The 17,341-nt window shown below is 42.0% G+C and overlaps 1 protein-coding gene across 2 annotated transcripts in view; it reads right to left on the bottom strand.

Moving 5' to 3' along the window:
- IL12RB1 (interleukin 12 receptor subunit beta 1) overlaps positions 1 to 17,341 on the bottom strand; it is a 144,179-nt gene that overhangs the window by 104,018 nt on the left and 22,820 nt on the right. For both annotated transcript variants that reach the window (XM_073599691.1, XM_073599697.1), the window contains exons 3-4: positions 10,860 to 11,029; positions 5,368 to 5,519 (exon numbers count right to left, since the gene is read on the bottom strand). In XM_073599691.1, the coding sequence (XP_073455792.1) occupies positions 5,368 to 5,519; positions 10,860 to 11,029 (322 nt within the window). The remainder of the gene's footprint in view (positions 1 to 5,367; positions 5,520 to 10,859; positions 11,030 to 17,341) is intronic.

Below are 17,341 nucleotides of genomic sequence, written 5' to 3'. Positions count from 1 at the left end.
AAGAATTATAAAAAGAATTCAATATATTGGAAGAGTAGAAAACAAAGGCTGGTAACTGGTGATTATTGTTGAAATTCAAATTCAGGTCAAACTCAAACTATTTGCTACAGCCAAATATTAAACATTTTGAGTCATCAGTCCAGAGAACCTGATGCCATTTTTCTGCACCTCAGTACCTATGTTTTTGTGTATATTTGAATTGCTTAGCCCGGTTTCCTTGGTTCCTTCAAAAACTGTGTGCAAGTGTACCTAGAAGAATTGAAGAATTGATGCCGTTTTGAAGGCAAAGGGTGGTCACACCAAATATTGATTTGATATGGATTTCTCTTCTGTTCATTTACTTCCCATTTGATTAATTGATAAAAATAACTATTAACACTTCTATTTCTTAAAGCATTCTTCATTTACAGCATTTTTTTCACACCTGCTGAAACCTTTTGCACAGTACTATTTATATATATACAGTATATGCACATGCATGGAAAACACATAGATGCATACATAGATCGGACATGCTGTATATGCTGCATATGTTCTCTATATTCTTGGTGAATTCATGAAAGGAAGAATTCAGTATTCTAAAGGAACTCATAGGGTTTCTGGTAATAGTATTATTTTGTACAAATGGTACTCTGTTGGACTTGTCATCTGTTTCTGAGATCCAAAAGATGCTACACTCCTTGAAAAGGAAGCACGATTTCCTTAAACTTACTTGAAGGATTCATTCTACACTTCCTTTTCCATTTCATGTACAGTACAACCTTGGGCTGAGAGTAACTTGGTTTGAGAGCATGTTGCAAGACAAGCACACTTTTTTTATAAACATTGAATTGATATACAAGCGATGTCTTGCTATACAAGTTGTGTCTTGTCACAACTGAGTATAATAAAAGAGAAGAGAGGAGCCTCTAAGTGTAGCAAGATGGTTACATAGACCATCCTCCATATCGCCATCGACATCATCCCTTCCACGCTGTGCTCCATGAGCGCTTCAAGCCACTCTTTCAGATTGCTCTACTGCAGGGTAGTCTTCCCGGTCACATTGCAAACTGACAACAGTGGGAACCGGTGGTGCAGAGGACAGTCCATGTGGACAGCTTTACCCCGGATGCCTGTTTTAATCATCAACCATGTGAGTTGCTAAATGTTGTACCTTCATTAACCGCATGCCGACCAGCCACCGCAGCTGTACTGCGGCAAAATGGCTCGGCTGCGCGAATCGCCACTAGGGGGCTCGTGCGTGCCGATGCGGGTGCCCAGCGGTTGCGATCACCGCCGGGATCCCGCAATCACTTGGGGCACACCGAGAACCGGGACCTGTGTGTGTAAACACACAGTTTCTGGTTCTCTGAGGGGAGAACAGACAGATCATCTGTTCATACAGACACAATCTGTCATCTCTCCTGCACAGTCCCATCCCCCCTTCAGTTAGAACACTCCCTAGGACACACTTAACCCCTTCGCTGCCCCCTAGTGGTTAACCCCTTCACTGCCAGTGACATTTTTACAGTAATCAATGCAATTTTATAGCATTGATCGCTGTAAAATGCCAATGGTCCCAAAAATGTGTCAAAATTGTCCAACGTGTCTGCCATAATGTCGCAGTTCCAATAAAAATCGCAGATCACCGCCATTACTAGTAAAAAAAAAAAATGAATATTAAAAAAGCCATAAAACTATCCCCTATTTTGTAGACGCTATAACTTTTGTGCAAACCAATCAATATACGCTTATTGCGATTTTTTTTTTTACCAAAAATATGTAGAAGAATACATATCTGCCTAAACTGAGGAAAAAAATGTTTTTTTATATATTTTTGGGGGATATTTATTATAGCAAAAAGTAAAAAATATTGAGTTCTTTTCAAAATTGTCGCTCTTTTTTTGTTTATAGCGCAAAAATTAAAAACTGCAGAGGCGATCAAATACCACCAAAAGAAAGCTCTATTTGTGGGAAAAAAAGGACGTCAATTTTGTTTGGGTGCAACGTCGCCGACCGTGCAATTGTCAGTTAAAGCGACGCAGTGCTGAATCGCACAAAGTGTTCTGGTCAGGAAGAGGGTAAAATCTTCCGGGGCTGAAGCAGTTAAATGTAACCATATTGCAACACTTAGAGGCGCCTCTCTTCTCTTTTATACTCTGTAGCTCCTGCTGGATTTTTCCAACTGTCCAGAATGCGGTGACGTACAGCACGTACGACGGGACTAGAAAAAGGAAGTTCAATAGCCAGTAGCCAATAGCTTTCGTCTCGTACTTGCTTCAGAGCATGCATCGTTTTTGGTCCGTCGGAACAGCATACAGATGAGCGGTTTTTCCGATAGGAATTGGTTCCGTCGGAAATATTTAGAACATGTTCTATTTCTAGGTCCGTCAGAATTTAAAAAAAAAAAAAAAAAAGTCCGATAAGGCCTACACATGATCAGAATAGATGATGAAAAGCTTCCATCTGACTTTTTCTGTCGGACATTCCGCTCGTGTGTACGCGGCTTTAGGAGTCTTGTTTAAATCATTGCTGCCTCCAAGAGGAAGTGTAACAAATATCTCTTTTACTCACATCATAAGTGCGCTTTCATTCCAGCAAGTTGATAGCTGTGACTACCCCAACTCACCTACCCTTCATACCCAGACTCTATCCCATTACTTATGTTTATGCTAAATTGCTTCCCTAACTGACAAACTAGTAGAGAATCCAGGATGGTGCAGCTCCCATTGTTTAAATGGTCCTTACATGTTCACTCCTCCATTGCTGCCTTTGTTCATCTCCATTGCATGGAGGTTGATGGGATTAGTAGTTTACAGAAGAAAGATAACTTTGTTTTGCTTTCAGTGCATCTCAGGAAATGCTAAAGAACCTGCAAACCTGAAAAATGGAAATCAATGCAGTCACCACAGCTAAGAACTGGCAAGCTGCAAAATATTTCAGTTGGGTTTTTAGGTTTAGCTATACTTTAAAGCTGTAATTTCAGAAAGTCATGTCACCACAGAGTGGTACTGTGGACATGGAGGGGTATATACTGTGCCTCGTCCCTGAATCAAGATATAGCATAGAGGGAGGGGATTTAGGACTTTAATGGCACCACACTCAAAGTAAGTTTATAGAAAGATATATATTTAATTGAAAATGAAAAATAAAGAATAAAAAATACAACAAATAAGGAAAAAAAACAAGAATTTGTTTAATTTATGTTATTAAAAAGCCAAATATTTAACTGGTATCACCAAAAAATCCACAGATTATGGGTTAGGAGGCCCCAGGTGGTTACAGTACATACACAATGCTACGAACAACTAGAATTCCTAGTTATCAGGTATCAAGAGGTGGCTAACTGAGGGATGGTGATGTCCAGCTAAAATAGTTCCTCATTGCTCGACCAGTTTCTCATGTCATACGCTTCTTCAGGAGCTTTTGAACATTAAAATTGATTTAAGTAAAAATACAGTAATGATCGATCTCATATGGAGAGAGTGGGAGTAGTGGTCCAAGCCCCCCAAAAGGTAGATTTGGGCGCACATTGGGGTATAAGAAGTGTCCCAGCCAGGGGTAGAAAGGTACGCACCCTACTTTTAACCAACTACGGGTATAGTAACCTTAATTTAATTCCTTACACCCAGTATAATGCATCTCTTCCCTAATAGGTATCCGGTAGGCAGAGACCCTTGTGGGGAAACATTATCCCATATAGTAATATTGCATGCTATTCGACAATATTGCACACTCAGGGCTCCTTGTTCTCAGATGTTCCATCAATAGACATGTCTCTGCCTCTCCATTCCTTATACAGTCAGGTCCATAAATATTGGGAAATCGACACAATTCTAATCTTTTTGCCTTTATACACCACCACAACGGATTTGAAATGAAACGAACAAGATGTGCTTTAACTGCAGACTTTCAGCTTTAATTCAAGGGTATTTACATCCAAATCAGGTGAACGGTGTAGGAATTACAACAGTTTGTATATGTTCCTCCCACTTTTTAAGGGATCAAAAGTAATGGGACAGATTAACAATCATCCATCAAACTTTCACTTTTTAATACTTGGTTGCAAATCCTTTGCAGTCAATTACAGCCTGAAGTCTGGAACGCATAGACATCACCAGACGCTGGGTTTCATCCCTGGTGATGCTCTGCCAGGTCTCTACTGCAACTGTCTTCAGTTCCTGCTTGTTCTTGGGGCATTTTCCCTTCAGTTTTGTCTTCAGCAAGTGAAATGCATGCTCAATAGGATTCAGGTCAGGTGATTGACGTGGCCATTGCATAACGTTCCACTTCTTTCCCTTAAAAAACTCTTTGGTTGCTTTCGCAGTATGCTTCGGGTCATTGTCCATCTGTACTGTGAAGTGCCGTCCAACGAGTTCTGAAGCATTTTGCTGAATATGAGCAGATAATATTGCCAAAAACACTTCAGAATTCATCTTGCTGCTTTTGTCAGCAGTCACATCATCAATAAATACAAGAGAACCAGTTCCATTGGCAGCCATACATGCCCACGCCATGACACTACCACCACCATGCTTCACTGATGAGGTGGTATGCTTTGGATCATGAGCAGTTCCTTTCCTTCTCCATACTCTTCTCTTCCCATCACTCTGGTACAAGTTGATCTCGGTCTCCTCTGTCCATAGGATGTTGTTCCAGAACTGTGAAGGCTTTTTTAGATGTGGTTTGGCAAACTCTAATCTGGCCTTCCTGGTTTGAGGCTCACCAATGGTTCACATCTTGTGGTGAACCCTCTGTATTCACTCTGGTGAAGTCTTCTCTTGATTGTTGACTTTGACACACATACACCTACCTCCTGGAGAGTGTTCTTGATCTGGCCAACTGTTGTGAAGGGTTTTTTCTTCACCAGGGAAAGAATTCTTCGGTCATCCACCACAGTTGTTTTCCGTGGTCTTCCGGGTCTTTTGGTGTTGCTGAGCTCTCATTGTCCCAGTGAAAATGGTTTCACCAGACAGAAAGTGAGGGGAAATTCTCCAACAATAACACAGAATGAAAAAAAATATGCACAGAAGATTAGAACCCCTGTTAGGTTTTTTTTTCATACTGTGTCTCTTTTGCAGATTTTCCCTCACTTTCTGTTTTTTAAAACCATTGTCACTATGACAGTAATGAGGAGAAACAGAGCCCCAGACAGCAGTAAAAACACAACAAGGCTTGTATTTCTCACTCAATTCGTAACAAAAACATTTGCACAAGGGTTGTATTGCAGAAAAAAATGATCCACAACTTCTGTATGAAAACATACTATCAATCTTAAAATCTGCCATCACTTTGGAATAGAATAATACAAAAACAAAGAAGTGCAAGACTATATAAATCGCCATGCCTCTATGCCATGTGATTAGAATAAAACCCCTGAGATCTTACCGTAACAAATGAATGTTCCCTAAGTTTGTACTGTATTTCTTTTATCGTTTCCATAGAATCTGAAAATCGATCAGTTCTTGTCCAGTGAACAGTCACAGATTTGCCATGTTTTTCCATTGATACATTTTTCAAGTCTGGTGGGTCCAGCTTTACTAATATATAGAGGGGAAATTTTTCAATGTTATTATTCTGTTTTTATTTTTTGCAAAATATTCATCATGCCTTTATGCTCAAAAAGAATATTACTACAATGCTAACATACTGTAGTGTATGTATCCTATGAAAATTGTGAGCTCTGAAAACTAGAAACCTGTACCATTAATGACTTGAACAGACGTAAAAACTACAAAAATGTAATAAAAAATTACTACATCTAAGTGTACAAAATGAAAAATGTACCTACCAAAATCGAATGGCTGTAGCTAAATTTGTATTTAGGAAAAATGGGAAAATATGGTGTAGGGAATGTGGGTTGGTGTTTTTGTGCTCCCTGTTTTTACACTTTTTTTTACCATTTTATATATACAGTGCACTGAAATGTCCCCTGTTAAGCTTGTCCCCCCCCCCCCCCAGCTCCCAACCCTCCCTCTTCTCCTGTCTTCTCTGTGTAAGTAGGGGAACCAGTGGACAGAGAGAAAGGGAGGTTGCCCTAAATGTTCCTCCTCCATTTCCTGCTGCCTGATCCTCCCTTTACATTATCCAATGGGCAGCTGTCGGCTGTGAGAAACCGGCATCAGGTGCCTAAAGCTCCACATAACAAGTCTGCAAATAAGACTAAGGGGATGGTGTCACTTATTCCAACCTGCTCATAGATCACTATTCTTGCAACCTACTCAAAGGAGGACAAAATAGAGCAGATAACCAGCAGTCACTGCTGGGAAGGGGGACACCAACCTCCCTAAGCCTGGCCCTCAACTTGTAGTGTGACAAGTAATTATTTATGGCTCACTGTTGCTGGTAAAACCTCTGTAGCATATACCACTATAGTGCTACCCCCTGTGAGGGCCTCTTAAAGGATTTGTACCCCACTGGTTGCCCCGACCTTGCAAGTCCTCTGACACCACTGACGCCCTGGGTTCCGACATTCTTGTTGTGACCGAAAACACTTAGAGACACACACAATCAAGTGAAACAGTTGAATTTTGTTTACTGAGATATTAAGAGCATTAGAATCCAGTGACATAAACTTGTCACTTGCAGAAAATTTACTATGACAAATAACCTTGATGGCAGAACTGTCAAAAAGAAACAATAACTGATTGCAATATTTTACTGAACACTTACACAAGATCAACAGACTCTGTTTCAGTTGAGATCTATGGGTACAGGCTGAAGAAGGGCAGGGGAATGACCCTATTTATGTCAGACCACTCCCCTCTATATCCCAGCACCACAGTCGCAAGAACCATATGGATACGGTATTCAATTCAGTTTAAACAATATGACCCTTAAGTCTTAAAACTTGCTCTTTCAGTGAGTAGGGACCTGAGTGTAAACTTGGGCCTTCACGGCGCCAATGGCACTTATCCCTTTTGGGGGGGGGGGGGTGTGTTGTAGTCTCTCAAAAAGAGAAGATGTCTTGTGTCTTCAGCTAGCTCTTTAATGATTCACTTGAAGCGGTTTGACAAGCAGGATGAGATAGAGTAGGCTTGCAGTGTCTGGGTGAGCAGGGTGAACACTGTGGCTGCTCATCTGGAAGTAAGTGTAGCACAAAGTTCTCCTACAGATTACTCAGAGAAACAACTATGGTGCCTGCATGCAGTGTCCCTTTGTAGAGAAAAATGGGCAGGTGCCCGCTCACCCATCACAGCGATCTTCCGTGATGAGAAGTGGTGTGATTACTCCACAGCAGGTCTCTGCAGAGCCTAGCTCAAGGGGTGGCGCACGATCTCGTGTCAAGCTGAGCTACAGCCCAGCAGGATCTGGTGTAGATGTGACGAGAGCGGCTTCCAGGGTACTGCTGGATGACCAGAGGTGGCTGGAAGTGGATGCTACTGTATGACTCTCTTTCTCCCTGTAGCACAGGTCGTGACTCTGTGTCTACTGTTAAAGCAGGCAATATTAGCCAGCTCCTGGATACACAACATAGAATTGCAGCATGTGGGATGTCAAATATCTGTTGGTGGCAGTTAATTAAAGTCACTGCATTCCACTGTGTGAGCTGTGGCAAGGTAGGAGCAGTAAAGACATTTGCAAACCCTCCTGGTCTAGCGTACCAGGTCGCGCCATCCTGATTACTTGCCTTGAAATTGCTGAACAAACAAGTTGAAGCCATGGGCCAGGTAAGGCACATGTGTAATCTTCTCCACGTGTAGGGCAGCCAGCAAGTTTGAACAGTTTTCCCATATAACCTTGTCTTGCTGAAGGTGGCAAGAGACAACCACTTCTCATTCTGGGCCTGCAGAGTCACCAACAGCTCTAAGCCAGGCAGATGATTTAAATGTTTGGTTTGAGAAGTGGCATAGGCCCTTGTTGCGCTTGTGAGGGCTCGCAGGCAATGACATAGAGGAGATGTCCCTGGAGATGCAGTCATAGGATGAGGATGGGGACAATGTAGGGGTTGAGCTGGTGGAATTTACCAGTAAATGAAGCAGCTCCAGTGGTATTCTCCTTGCTACATCCTTCCTTGAAGCCAAAAGCTTCACCCAGTGCGCAGTGGGTACTATACTGCCCTTTCCCATGTTTGATTAACCAGGTGTTGGTGGTCATGTGGGACCTGCCCCTAAAATCGTGTTCTGGTGACAGGGACATGTTTCATTCCAAGTGTTCCTGGAGGGCCAGGACAGCCATATGGGAAAAATATTAGAGACTGGGTATCTGCTACTGTTGGGCTGTTCAGAACACGAACCAGAGAAAGGGGGCTGTTTCCATTAGCTGTTATTGGGTAGTAGTTGCAGTAGAAGAAACCTAGCTAATATCTGGTAACAATTGAGGAGGGACTTTCCACAGTAGCTGGGTTTTCTGGAGAAGCTGCTATTCGGCTACTGCCTGAATGCCCATACGCTGGTTCTGACAGGAAAGGGCCTCCCACCTGGCAGCCCAGCTACCTCTGCCTCATTAGGTGTGGATTATCTGAGCTGCTGAGAGAGGGAAGCAGAGGTATTCACCTGCTCCTGATCATGGTAGGCAAACGGGTACTTTGGTACAATAATACTGCTTTTAAAAAATGGGTGACATTTTTTTCTTGCTTGTGGCCAATGTACAGTAAATAAATAGGTAATTTGAAAGATGCACTTCCCCCACAGCAACAGTAAGAATGTCCAATATAATCAATTCATCCAGTTTCAGGCATAATGAAAAGTTGGTTGAAATTCTCTCAAATTTCTATTAGTCATGGGGAAAAACATTATTGAAAGAATGGGTTAAAACAACTTCTGCTTGTTGCCTTATGAGTTTATGTGAAATCTCCATTAATAGCTGTAAAATATTGTAATTAGGAATATATATATAATTTAGCTTGTATCTATGCAGGCCAGAAGATAGTATCTTCACACATATCTGTGAGAAGACCAGACAAGATGGGGCCCAGGCTTTTGTGTACAAACAATGGGATTCAAACCTCATTGTTTTACACAAACTCACTTCAAAGGATCCCATGCTGGGATATGCAATGAAGGGAGACCAATTTTTAATTTCTCTGGAAAATTCAAGTCAATCTCTGGCTCACAAGGATTTGCATTAAAGGGGGCTGACTTAGGCAAAGTATAGGGAAGCTAACCAATCAGAAGTCACGCTATGCCAACCAATGAGGCATCAGCCTGTATTGATATACACAGACTAGATGGGAGGAAACTCTCTCTTTATGGTAGAGCAGCCATCAGAATGGGACCTTGGTGAGAAATGGGTAATTATGGGAACGGTCTGCCCTTTTACTTGTAACTAAATATGCTTGTAGATTAATGTTTTAAGGAATATACTCTGCATTCCTTCATGTAATCCTCTTATTTTAGCCTAATATTTTCTTCCTTGGTGTAGACTATAGATAGATTTTTGTATTAGACTTTCAACTACCGGTACTTACCAATAAATATTGTTATTGTGTTAAAGTTTTCACTCTTGGTCAAAGAACTCTCATTTAACCCACATCATATGTTTGAGATATTAAATCTTAAATATAATAAACGGGTAACATGCTGAGGAAATACTATCATTTCAAAAGTCACTGCTGATTGCTGTCTGTTGCTGAGGTGATCATCTATAAGTCACCCCCTTCGTTAGGCTAACCAGTACAGGTTTAAGAAAGAGGTGGACTATTAATCAATCAATGTTTGTAGCCTGTTAATTTTATTGGTTAATTACTAAACTACTACTGTTTGCTGTTGTTTGATTCTTCACAGATGTAGTATATCTTTAACCACTTACGGATCGCCCGCCGTTGTTATACGTTGCTATTTTGAAGAGGGATATCGTTGTTATGGCAGCAGCTAGCTACCATAACCCTGGTATCCTCTTCTTCAGCGGGTGGTCCGCTTTCAGATAAAAGTGGTCTCTGCGGCGGACTCGCTGCGAGATCACTTTTATCGGCGGCGGGAGAGGGGCCCTCCCGCCGCGCTCCGGTGTCCTTCCGTGTGTGGTATAGAGATGAGTGAAGGGAAGATGGCCCCCACCCGTCTAAATACCATTGCAGGGCAGAAGCGACGTCAAACCGTCACTACCGCTCATAGCTCTTAAAGCGGTGTTTCAGCCGCAAAAAAAAAAAATTAAAAGTCAGCAGCTACAAACAATGTAGCTGCTGACTTTTAATAAGGACACTTACCTGTCCAGGGAGCCCACAATGTCTGCCCCCCCCGAGGCCGATTCGTCCATTGGATTGGGTGCACGAGCCGCCATTCCAACTAAGGGAAAACGGCAGTGGAGCCATATATATATATATATATATATATATATATGGTATATATATATATGGTATATATATATATATATATATATATATATATATATACACACAGTATACATACAGATATTTGCAACTGTTTCCTCAGCCCAACCTGATGAATCAGAAAGTGAAGAATTGTGGACACAGGAACAGAGGACCCAACACATCAGCAGCTCCTTCGGGGGTAATAGTGTATAGCACCGATGCACCAAAACATTACTTTGTCCAAACCAAGTTTTAGCCCTAAATAGACAGATTTACATGTATTGGAGAAAAGGTTTTCTTTGGACTCCCACTTTTTTGAGAGGCTATGCAGAGGGAATCAGTAAATATACCCTGTTTATTTATTTGACAGTTGCCTGTGACATGGTTATAGTAGTTATTTATTGCTTAAATAACATAATGCTAAGACATAATTATATCAATATATTTATATCATATACAGCCATACTTTAGACCGAGCTTAAGGGTGTTCAACCTGTGGCCCTCCAGCTGTTGCGGAACTACAAGTCCCATGATGCTTAGACACTGGCCTATCACAGAACTGGTGTAAAAACCAGTGAAATCCATTTGTTTCATATGCTTACAGAGTAACCTGTTTTGTGCTATGATTTACCTGCTTTGTTCAAAAGTATAGTAATATTTGCAGAGCGGTAGATTTTATCTTCTTCATTTGCCTCCACCCAGACATAAATCATTTTCTTGAAATGTATTTCACTGCTATCAGTAATATAATATGTTTGGTGTCCTGCTTCAAAACTGTCACCTGCGTCATCTTCTAAAGTGCTGAATAAAGAAAAATAGTCAGTTATTGAAACCAATAAAATGCATCCTACAGCATTAACTTGGATAATTCAATGTTCCTGTTTTGTTGAACCCCATGGGAACAAGCAAACTGCTATAAAGTTTAAAAAAAAAATGTTTTCTGTTATACGGGCTATCAAAATATCCGATTAATGTTCATATCTGTTCATATCATTAGATGTAAGGATGAAAAGTACAGCTTAAAGTGCCACATATTGTAGTCCATTATCCAGTAGTAATGGCGGGTCCCACAACTGGAGCAATGTGTTTTAGTGTAAGCAGGTATGTCCCTGCTAGTTGTTCATGAGGAGACATCTGCGTATCTCTAGATAGTCTACGGTTGCACTCTACAAAGCAATTCATTCTTCAGGTTGCTTGCATAGAGGCTAAAGCTGAAGTTTAGTCAATAAATATTTTTGCTCCTAAAACTGAAGTCACATCACTTACCTAAAGTGAAGTAAGTCCCACATCTGTCAGGCAGCTGGATCCTGTACAAATCCCCTGTGGAAGGATGACAAGTTCTCTTCCTGTCATTGAACTTCCAGCACCAAGGCATTTAATAGATCCAGATAATCAATTCACAGGCTTTCCTCAATCTAGAAAAGAGTGAGGAGGGGATGATCCCTGTTGAAAACTTTTATACTGTAGCTCACAGAAGATCAGAGCTATTGACTCCCTCCCTCAGTGCTGGAAGTTCAGCAGCAGGAGGAGGACTGCTACGCATTTATTGCCACTCAATGCCATCTGAAAAGCATCATAAGCCCCTGGTCAAAGTAATGCACTTGGGCACCTACCAGCCTGCATCAGGTGTCCACATCACAGTGCTCCCATACATCAGGTGTTCTCATTACAGTGCCCCTATACATCAGGTGTACCCATACATTAAGTTCGCCTATCACATTGCCCATATACATCAGGTGTCCCTATCACATATACTATACATCAGGTGTCCCCATCACATTGTCCCCATACATCAGGTATCCCCATCACAGTGTCCCCATACATCAGGTTCCTACCACCACAGTTTTCCTATACATCAGGTTCCCTCATCACAGTGTCCTCATACATCAGGTGTTCCCATCACAGTGCCCATATACTGTACATCAGGTGTCCCCAACACAGTGCCCCTTTACATCAGGTTCCCTCATCACTGTGTCCTCATACAGCCTGAACAGCCTGGAAGCACCACCGTGGGAGTGTTGTGTGCTCTGGAGCTGTTTATCTATACACACACCAGGCTATCCAATCCTCCCTGCATGGCAGATTCCACCAGTGCAGATTTGGTTCTCTAAATCTCACTGTTGACACCCGTGGCTGTGGCTTCGGCTTCGGCTTCTGGCTCTCCAATGGCTTTGTTTACTGCTCCCAGAGGTGGCTCTTCTTCCCACACCTCCAGCGGCTCTCTCCCCCCAGCCTACAGCGATTTGAGCTATCCACCTTCCTGCGGATATGGACTAATCCCATTGTGACATGCCTTTCGTTGCTTCACCCATGTAAGTGTATAATTATACAGTTTTTATTATTTTCTTTCCAATAAATCAACTTACTACACTATACTGGGTTCCTTGGCGCCTCTCTCGGAGGGCACTGTCCTGAAGTCCTGGCCTGGAGAAGGATCTTTTATGTCCCTCATTGAGGATCTACCTGTGCCTGCTAGGTGGCAGACAGCTCCTGAGACATTGCAAGTAAGACCTGATCTGGTACTGTAGTGTGTTCGTGCTCCTGTGAGGATTTACTACTAAGAAATCTGTCTGTGCTATTAACATTTTGGAGTATCCTGTGACCATAAGCCTTTCTCTTGTTCTAGATATTCCGCAATAAATTTTAAAAAGACATTCCCTAGACTGAGCCTGAATTGTTGGTGTGCATAGAACTGTCCTTGTGACTGGCAGCCTCTATACTATCGTGGGAGACCTGGGTATATTATCAGTGGCCCCTCCAGGGGTAAGCGTTACACCAGTGTATTATGAATCGCTCATAACCCAAAAATCATTCATACTTAATTAACCCATTCAGGATGGGCACATATTTGCTAGTTTGTAAAAAAAGAAAGTACACACTCTGTACACTGATGTTATATTGGATTATGTTTCATAGCATTATTACATGACATGCATGTATGCACAATGGGTTATATAGTAATTCATATATCCTGTGTGCTATATATACACAGATAGGAAAAGTGTGCTTTCCAGTAAAAAAAAGGAACAGTCTCCCCGACCTCCAAGGGCCTGATCGTGACCCCCAGAGGCAGGGAGAACTGACATTCTTCCTCAGGGTGCAGGTTACTAGGCATAGTGGGTGTGGTGCAAGGTAAAAAGATTGGGAGCCAGTCACTTTTTGTAAAAATGAACAAAGAGAGTTTTATTTCTCTTAACAGGAACGGTGGGAGGCAAATGCTATAGCAATTAGGCAAACTCTGTAGACAAAAAAATAACTAGGCAGACAGCAATACAGATAAAGGGCCTTTAAGCTGCATGCAGCAATCTGTATCTTGTAGCAACTGCTGTCTCCTATAGCAACAACTTCTCTCACAGTATCCTACTGTAGATCTTTCAGTTTAACTCACAGTATCCCACTGTAGATTCTTAAGCTCAACTCGCTGTCTCTCTCACTAGACTTCTTGGACTCTCAGCTACCTGTTGGATCCATCGAGCTTTACCCACAGCTAACCGCTGTACTTATCTGCAAACTTTACTTACAGCTACCCGCCGTACACCTTCAAGTTTTACTCACAGCTACCTGCTGTCTTCCTGGATGAGTCTCCACTGAAGCTTTCCCACTTACTTCACCGTCCCCGGCTAGTATAGTGTCTGCTCTGGTACTCCTTCAGAACTTCATCCCTTCCAAGCTTGCCTCTGGTAACAGGAGTGGTCGTCCCTTTGCAGCAACTGCTTTTCCTTTACCTCAGGCTACCCTCGGGCTGAGCCTCTAACACACGCGGTTCCACCCCAGGCTTTGGGCTTAACCTTTGCTGCTCCTCTTTTGCGGAACCCTGAACTACTGGATAGGCCTTAGATAGACCTAGCAGCCAGTATGACTCCTGGATAGGCCTCAGGCTTCAGGCCTAGCAACCAGGAGTTACTCGACACACATCCACCCAGGCCGCAGCCAAGGGCGAGAAGAACTCTGATCACCTGACTCCTTCTGAATAAATAGACTATCCCAGCATGCTTAGCTGCCGAAGAAACTCCTGCTGATTGGCTGAGATGACTTATTTACCCATCACCTGAATTCACTGTAATCCATCATCCTAATGCCAAAGGCAACAGTGCTACCTATTGACAGAAGAGAGAGACCACAAACTAAACTCAGACTTAGGACAGTCTGATCAAAACTACCAATTAGCCAGGCTAGTTACCACCTAGCATAACACAACTAGATTTATTAGCAGTCCTGTTTAGGACCAGGGTGTTACATAAGAACAAAGTGAAAAAACAATGGTTAAAAATTATCGGAGAACCAGTCAATTTATAGTGAGAAGAGTGCAAAAGAACCAAAAGGTTAGCAACTAAATCACTGTAAAAGACAGCATTGGTTTTCTAAAACGGAAGTCATCACTGGGTTAAATTGGAACTCCAGGCAAACAGCTAACTACATGCTTAAGCAACATATACTGTATATGTGGTAACAAATGATTTGGTATTCTGTATATCCAGTTTAATGACCACACATCTGCTATCTTGCACAGTCCAGGGAGTGACTCGTCTCTCATGGTATACCAATGTAGTTTCCTATATCACCTCTCAACCATCAGCTAGTCCTCTGGGCAGGGACTCATCATTACCACCACATTCATCCATTGACTAGGGAGGTGACCAATAAAATGTAAAACTAACAAGCAAATATAGAAGTGTGGGGCCCTTGTGTTTCCTTCTGAGGAATGCAGGTAGACCGACTCTGCTGCTTATCTGGGACATCACATTCAAGTGTTTACTTCACTTTAGCTGGATCTCTGTGTTCATTCACATACTGTATAAGATAAAACTTCAAAAGCAATGTTCAAAGGGAGCTCACAAGTTGAGTTCCCTTTATTCAGTAATTTTACCTAGGTTATACAGGGATACGTGTTTGAATGGTTTGAATGGAAAACATTTGTTGACCAATGTTTTAATCTTATTATTCATATGGAAGTTGGTGATTAAATGAAATCACACCTGAGTGCCTTCTGAAACCCCTCTTTTGAAATAGTAAAGTTAAACTAGAAAGTAGCTGATTTGGGATGCAGGGAACAAATGTAGCGCTACCCCTGCAGAAGCTGCTGGATTTTTCAGGCCTTCCCCTTACACACAGCCAGTCAACAGGAATTTTGCAACTTTCTCACAGGCCCAATAATCAGTCCAGGTGATTTTTTATCTTATTTTTTTTTTATTAAAGGGATACACTTGGATAGGGAATAGGAAGGCATGGGATGCCCAGAACTGTAGAACTGCCAATTTCTCTGGCTGCTAAGTACTAACTTGAACAGTACTGCCCTCCCATGAGATGGCAGTTAAATTGATGGCACAGCTAAAACAAAGAGTTCCAACTGAAGTTGCTGCTCCTTGCAGGAATGCTAAAGCACCTGGCTGCTTCTGTCCCAAGCTAGAGATGTAGAGTGGCTTCTGGCACTAAGCTGCCCCTTAAAGTGTTACTAAACCCACAACAGTAAAATCAGTCTGTATATGCAGTAAACCTAAGGGGTTAATTCTCCGCATTGTGTATGTAGCACTACCCTCGTGAGAGCCGCTGATAGAATCTATACCCCACTGGTTTCCCCGACTCTGCAAATCCTCCATCACCTCTCACGCCCTGGGTTCAATCATTTTTAGCAACCGTCACTAATAATAAGAAATTTACACAATACCAGTGAAACAGTTCAAATTTGTTTACTGTGGTAAAAGGGACATGTGAAAGTGTAAAACATAACACTAAATCACAAAGGTATTTTTATCTGAAAAATATAGCACTGTTTATTAATACTATTTGCAGTTGGTAACCCTTTTGGTAGAGAAATGCAAAGCATACAAATGATCCAAAATGTGCCAGACCCTGTTTCTGTCACAGTAACCTATGTAACCTATGTGAACAGCAGAAGGGTAGGAAACTGACATTTAATTTACTATGTCAGGTTCACTCCCCTCTGTTTTCTCAATCCACAGGCCATTAACGTCAGTACAACATGACAAACATTATGCAAATTATTGTGTTTCAATTGCAGATAAATAAATAAATCATGTGCTGCGCTATCCCCTTAATGATCTGCTGAACCTGCAGCAAAAACCTAAAAAACAAAATTGTTCATTAAAGTGATGTGCCTATAAATCAAATCCAAGAATATAATAATAATATACAAGGGACTAAAATCGTCATTCAGCTTACAACATCATATAGCGTAAATATACACACATTTCATAAAATATAAATATTGATACAAAAGTGATCCATAAAGATCTCAAGTGCATATAAGTCCGTGATACTCTGACCATCCAGGGTCAGTTTACAGTGTCCTTAATACAACAATAATAAATGTGACTTGATAGGTGACTGTGAATATAGCGATCTGCAGCAGTGATTACACTCAGGTGTAACCCCACCCCAAGGTAATGGCCGCTCACCTCAGAGCGTGTGACCTCGCAATTAAGTTGGTCAATACACGCTTTTGAATCATCAAAACGGATTCCAGGTCAGGTTTCAAACACTGCTCAAAGATGTAGCCTCCTTATATATAAATATCAAAAAGAAACTCCATAGGGTTATACCATTTTAAAAGATTTTATTTACTGCAAACAAGGTCCTATTATAGGGTACTCACGTGGGTCTGGTGTGTTAGTGCACCACTCTATAGCTGGTCAACCTTATGGAGTAGGAGCACACAATCTCATCCACAGCTTGGCGCTATTAAGACATGCTATAGAGCGGTGGACTCCTTTCGGCCCCAAATCCAATCCCTTTCCAAAGTTTGTCGCCTCAACCTCCGCAACATCTCCACACTACGTCCCTTTCTAACCAATGAAACCACAAAGCTCCTGATTCACTCCCTGTTTTTTTCTCGCCTACTGCAACTCCCTCCTCATTGGCTTACCTTTAACCACTTGCCAACCGCGCTATAGCCGAATGATGGCTGCAACGCGGTCGGATAACTCTGGGAGGGCGTACTATGAAGTCCTCCCAGAATCGCGCTCCCGCATGCCCCCGGGGCACGCACCCGGGAGTATCCATGACCGCCGGGTCCTGCATCACGAATCACGGTTAAATGGCCGCTAACAGCGGCCGTTTACCACGTGATCTCGCCGTCAAATGACGGAGTGATCA

Source organism: Aquarana catesbeiana, linkage group LG01 (genome assembly GCF_042186555.1).
Source record: "Aquarana catesbeiana isolate 2022-GZ linkage group LG01, ASM4218655v1, whole genome shotgun sequence".
Taxonomy (NCBI): Eukaryota; Metazoa; Chordata; class Amphibia; order Anura; family Ranidae; genus Aquarana; species Aquarana catesbeiana.
Note: the sequence above shows the minus strand (reverse complement) of the source record. Positions and strands in the feature narration are given on the sequence as shown.